Source organism: Patiria miniata, unplaced genomic scaffold (assembly GCF_015706575.1).
Source record: "Patiria miniata isolate m_02_andy unplaced genomic scaffold, ASM1570657v1 HiC_scaffold_4, whole genome shotgun sequence".
NCBI lineage: Eukaryota > Metazoa > Echinodermata > Asteroidea > Valvatida > Asterinidae > Patiria > Patiria miniata.
The window spans coordinates 3,722,565-3,728,598 of record NW_024037071.1 but is presented as its reverse complement, the minus strand read 5'-3'; the positions used below and the strand labels follow the sequence as shown (position 1 = coordinate 3,728,598).

General features: G+C 38.0%; 1 protein-coding gene across 1 annotated transcript; it reads left to right on the top strand.

The window, feature by feature from the left end:
- The first annotated feature begins 404 nt into the window (after positions 1-404).
- Positions 405-5,510, top strand: LOC119739750. Its single transcript, XM_038214796.1, has 6 exons — positions 405-765; positions 1,044-1,154; positions 1,817-2,008; positions 2,502-2,633; positions 2,900-3,049; positions 3,211-5,510. The coding sequence occupies exons 1-6, from the start codon at positions 560-562 to the stop codon at positions 3,851-3,853; spliced, it is 1,434 nt and encodes a 477-aa protein (XP_038070724.1). The 5' UTR covers positions 405-559; the 3' UTR covers positions 3,854-5,510.
- Positions 5,511-6,034: the final 524 nt, after the last annotated feature.

Below are 6,034 nucleotides of genomic sequence, written 5' to 3'. Positions count from 1 at the left end.
GAAACAATTATGAGTATTTAAAACTGTTTTACCCATTAGCTAAGTGGTATAAACCAACTCCAGCTGATTAGTAGTATGGCACCATGAGTGGTGCTTGTGAGTTGTTAATATTTACCACTTGTGGATAGCAGGTACCAGACAAAATTCTTTTATTTATTCTTTCGATTTGTATGCATCTTTCATGATTATATATGATGAATTTGTGCAAAACCTTTAACTATTCGATCACAGAATAGAGTTTTGAGTCCACCAACTTCACTTTTACCCAGGAGGAATGGTAAAAAATCAGGTACAAGGGAAAGAGAAGGCATTTTCAAACCAACCTTTGTTCAACAAAATTGAATATTCATTAATCACCGCCGAAGCGACTGTAAAGTGCTCATGCGCAGAGCTCGGTGTGCGGCTTCGTAAAATTTCGCGCGAAATCTGAAACAACATTCGCCCAATTTTTTTGTAGTCCGCGTCGGAAGAAGTGACCACTTCGCTTCCAAATATTCCCCCCTTTGGTCAACACTTTGTTCTCATTCATCTAAGTTTCATCCCGTAAACGTAGTATAACATGGCGTCCGTGAAAAGTAGGAATCAGACGGGAAGAAAAGACGAAGATCATGATTTTCGGAATTGGCGATCGCCTCATCAAAAGTCGAGCGCTGCCATGGCTGCTGACCATTTCCGCCATGGCGCCGGTAGCAGAAGAGACCACTCCACGCGGGAGAACGACAGAACTGGCAGTCACAGAACAAGATATCGACATGACAGAGAAAGGTAAGAAATACTAGACAGTAGAACTACTAGAAATTAACTTTAAAAAAGGGAGTCAATAATAAGGATCTGTGGGAAAAGTCTTTAGTCGTGTTTATGATCAGGTGATACAAACGGAAAATTTGTGAGTCCCGCTCTTCTCAAATGACAATCAAACAGACTTTTGAAAGACACATGAAAGAGCATGTTGCTCTTTAAACTTGGTAAAGTGTTCTTAAACTACAAAAGCGACTAAGTAGTATTCTCTAGTCTTACTCTTCAAGTTAAACTTCATATTTCAGCAAACCTCATCGTTGGTCAAGCGACAGAAGAGCCGAACCTAGAAGCAGAAAGCCGGATGTTTACAGCAGCACAGAGTTTCCACCTTTGGGATCCAAGGAGGTGAACACCAGGTAAAAATTTGTCATGATATACTTGGACTCCTCTGACATGTCTGACCTCATTCTTTTGAAAAGAACTTCATCATGATCCAGAGACATTGGCCCTAGTTGCTCTTTATTTTTAGGAATGAAAGAAATGAAAAAAAAACCAATCTGCAAACCAAGCATGCCAAGTGCAAGTCACTGCTGGTTGCATTGACAGAAATACAGCAAGCCATGAAATACCTAGAATAATTATATTTCAATTATTTCTTTCTCCAAATCCAATGACTTCTTTAGATGATCACTTCAAATCAACTCTTGAAGTTGTCTCTCTTTTTGAAGCCAAAGAAAAAATGGAAAGTTTGATTTTCTCGTTGCCATGTTTGCTTACCGTCTTTTTTCTCTGTCTTACTCTTATGAAAATGCAAATCATAAATGTTTAAAATGTTAAATTTAAACATCTTGTTCAAAATTCTTGTTTAAAAATGTTTTACCTCAGGAATCAAAACAATCATGACAATGATTACATTTATGAATATTCCAAAGGAATTGAAACCTGTTCACAATCTCTTGCCTGTCACTAGTGTCAGTGTTACATTGATATTTTAAATTCTTGTCATAGCCATGTCATAATTTTGGACCACTTTCTAAACCCTTTCAATTTCTTGCCAAATTCCTTCTCTTCCCAATAGTTATACACCAGATCCTGTCAGAGGCAGCAGCCAGCTGTACAGCAGCAGCACGTCCTCAAGCCGGGACTGGGCCAGCCAGATTGATCAGTTTGAGAAGGACAAAGAGCGCGCCATGAGAGACATGATGCGCTACAAGCGTCGACTGCTCATGTCTGAGTCCAGCGACGGCAGCAACGAGGATCAGGAGAATGTGTAAGTGCAAAGGTCAAATAAGAGAGTCCGGAAAGAATGTTGCTTCCCGACGCCACTTTTTTTCATCTTAAATTATCTCATTGAAGGTCAGTCATTGCAAAAATGTTAAAAAGACATGAATCCTGGACTGAGAAATATTTCCAATTTTATTAGAAAATACTTTGAATATGCACTCAACTCTCCATAGACTTTGTACACAGCTAAAGAAGTGGCGTCTGGATACAACATTCTCTCTGAGAGTTCTTCTTTCTTGGTCCACATCCAAAAGTAAAAAAATTGCAATCTTTTTGGAATTAGAACAAAAAAATATTTGACCTACAAAATTAAGGATAAAAGTAATGGCTATTTTAATGGCTAAAGTATTAAGTTGAACACTTATACTGGTTTGGCTTGCAAAAGTTAAAAGTAAAAAAAAAACTTCTTAGTTGTAAATAATTACAAGGTTTCATAAATATCTATTAAAGATGTTTTGTCTTGACTTTCTCCCGATCAGAAAGGTCAATATGAATGCCCAACCCAAGAAGGAGTACGAAACAGATGAGACTGTCATCGTACGTCGCCAGAAACAGATAGAACTGGGCAAGAACACCCTGGGATACGACCACTACCTACGACAAATCCCAAAGTGAGTTAGTTTTTAAATTAATTTTAATTTATTCAATTTATTCAAATATTGGAGCAGGTCGAACAAGCACAGCCCTAGTAACAACAGCTACATGGACACTACATTTGAAACATTTCTGACTTGTGTTCAAGAAAATATGGCCACTAATCCCATCTGCTAATTCTATTAAAAAAAGTTCTTAATCTGTATAGACACACAAACTGTTTTATTACAGTATAATTGTGTATTTGTTACTCTTTTTGCATCCCTGCCACTGTACACCCAAGGTACAAGAGGGTGAAGAACGAGCACATTGTGACCCCCAACAAGTTCCTGAAGTGTAGCCGGCGCGCCTGGGACGGCCTGATCCGCCAGTGGCGTGTGAAACTCCACGAGTACGACCCCGAGGGAACCTACAAACCGGCGAGAGTAGCAAGGTGGGCACCGGAGTGATTGTTGTATTCTTAATTTGACACTGAAATTTGATACGTATTTATGATGGCACACTGTTACAGCAATACTGTTATAGATGTGACAGAATTCCCTGCAATCAACATGTTTGGTTAACATGTAAACGTTTCATGGGTCATTTATACAGGAAAGAACTGCATTTCTCCGACACCACCTCAGAAGCAACCTCAGAGGGTTCTTCAGAGCAAGACGCCAGGATGGACCTTGAGCTTAACAGCTCCATGTCGTCTGCCGTCAGCGACTACCTTGCCAGCAACGAGGGCAGCCGGCCCCAAACCCCCGACAACAGCGTCCGGCCGGAAACGCCCACAACAGAGCTGAAAGATTTGACCGTAAGCGACGACATGAACGGCAACTACCAAACGGGAGACTCCGACTTAGTAACTGAAGACATCTCACAGGGAAAGGCTGTGGGGAGCACCCCAGATGCCACACTGACCCCTAGCGTGACCCCGGCTGACTACGAGGTCGAAGGTCCCAGGCCGCAGGTCAACCCGAGTGACCTCATCGCTGCCCTGCGTCACGCGGCCCAGGTTGTGCAACCTCCAAACCAGGTGACCTTTCACCCCGGCATGTATTACGTCCCACCTCAGCTGACCTCTAACCTCGACCCACGCTATGCCGCAGACGTGTCCGTCCACTCTTTCCACCGTTCCTGTGACGACAACGTGAACCCAAAGGTGACGAAAGACACCAAGATGGGAGGAGATATATTCGATAATTTCAATCTGGATGATTGCTTTTTGAATGAGGACGAGGTTATTGGGTAAAAAAAGTGGTAAATTGAAGAAAGTAAAAGCTGATGAAAAAATAATATTGTGACGAGAGATCAGCGCAGTGAATATGTGGCCTAAAAACATGCATGGTTCTGAAGACAAGGCAGAGAACTGAATATTCAACAGGCTGCGTATTATATTGTGCAAGTTCCACGGTATTAATAGAACGGCACTGTAGATGATTAATATTGTGCCATGATGCGCAACATAAGAGCCTTTCAAAAAAATTTGGAATTAAAAAAAAGAGAGTTCAAGCTATCAATGAATATAAGCATTGTGTAAAGAACTGTTACAGTGCACAAGGTGTGTTCCCTTTGTTTTTACATCAAAATGTATATTTAAAAAGTAATAAGTAAACACAGAGTACATGTATTTCAGATTTATCTCATAATTTGTTTTAAAACTCCAAACGAATAATTTTGATGAAAAGAAATTATGTTGAATGAAAACAAGGCTTACAAAGTAACTTAAATTGGTTCAAGTTTGCAGAAAAATTATTTTATGAAGTCAGTGCAGCTGTTTTTCTACTCCAGCACTAACTCTTCGTTTTTGTTTTTTATTTGGAAATAGTGTACAGTTTGTAAAACTTCTCTGTCTACCGATTTTTTAGCGTTTTGATGTTAAGTGTTCTTTATAATTCGTATTAGTACAGAGACTGTAATTTTTGTAATTGTAGCTGACTCAACACCAGGTCTACCTTTTAAATAAAAATAATTTTAGCCCGACAAGTGAAAAAGAGACAAATAGTCTATTTTGTTTTGATGCTGTGAAAAGTTGCATCGTATTGTTTTTTTTTTTAAAATTTTCCCATAAGTGACCGATTTTATTGAGGTGTTTATACAATGTAGAACCAGTATGCATGTACTGTACAAGCATACAATTGCACACATCCATACAAGACTTCCTGGGTCACGTTTCTGCCTGCAAATGAGGCTTTTTGAAACATCCTGAGTTCTGTGGATAGCGAGATATGAAGTCCAATTGTTATCTAGTGTTACTGAATACTATGAAAAAAACTTAGCATAGGGCCACAACTACAAAAATCAGACATTTTGGCCTGAAAGGCAGGTGTATTTTTAACCAAAAAAGTGTAAATAAAACAAAACCTGCAAAAAACGTTGATAAAGTGATTATAAACAAATTGTTATTTGCATACAAGTAAAAATATTTATCTTCTGTGTACAAAGCTAAAAGTTTTCTTAACCCCTTAATTTGTTCCTGTTTTGAAGATGTAGTCTTCAATTTTTAAACCTGTTTAATCATTTTTTATTAGACATTTATGTTACTTGATTTTAAAACGTCACAAATTTGACGGTATTTAAAGATACATTAGACATTTTGGGCTAATAAGTCCTAATATTGATTTACATCACCCGACGCAAATTCCATCTTATGAAGGCCAAATTTCAAATTACTTCTGTATCAAATACAAAAAACTTTGTCCTCAGGTAGCTGATATAAAATCTGATATTGTGTCTTTAGGAACATCAGTATGTTGCATGTCAAAACAAAGATAGATTTTTAGAAATGGGTAAATAAAACTGCAATTGAAAGATGATCAAACTGTATAATATTCACTGTTAGTGTTTGTAAAAAAAATAAGTTTCAAATGAGTCAATAAACAAAACACATAGTTTACATTGAAACCCATCACATTTCAGCTTGTCGTTTGTCGCTGCTTGTTATTAGCAGCCATAAATTAAGTAGAGTATGTGATTGTACGTGCAGAGTCTTTCCGTTTTGTATTCTCTTCCACTTTTGTTTCTCTGATTGATGGTTTCTCTGTCGTGAAGCGAAGATGAGAATTGAAGACCCCCCCCCAAAAAAAAATATTTAAGCCCAACATCCCCTAACCTGATATTATTAATACAACAATAATTACAACAATGATTTTTCTCTTGACATTAAAAAAAAAAACCCAATTCTATCTGAAATAACAGGTGCCTTTTTTCCCTTCTAAAGAGTAGATAAAAAGATGGCTTCAGTCCTAATGAAAGATCTTGCGTTTACCAAAAGAACTGTCGATTTCAAAATACACATATACAACTAAGCTTTTAGAACTGTCTTCGATACTGTAATTTCATTGGTCTGGAAATACCACATGTCCGATCTGTAAAAAAAAGTTTCATATACACTGCGTTGCACATACATCTTGTAACATTACCTATCTATGAT

Bases quoted from the DNA above. Each gene is read 5' to 3' on its own strand.
- LOC119739750 (XM_038214796.1), top strand. From the start codon at position 560: ATGGCGTCCGTGAAAAGTAGGAATCAGACGGGAAGAAAAGACGAAGAT. The intron at 766-1,043 runs GTAAGAAATACT...TTCATATTTCAG, and splicing joins TATCGACATGACAGAGAAAG to CAAACCTCATCGTTGGTCAA. The intron at 1,155-1,816 runs GTAAAAATTTGT...TCTTCCCAATAG, and splicing joins TCCAAGGAGGTGAACACCAG to TTATACACCAGATCCTGTCA.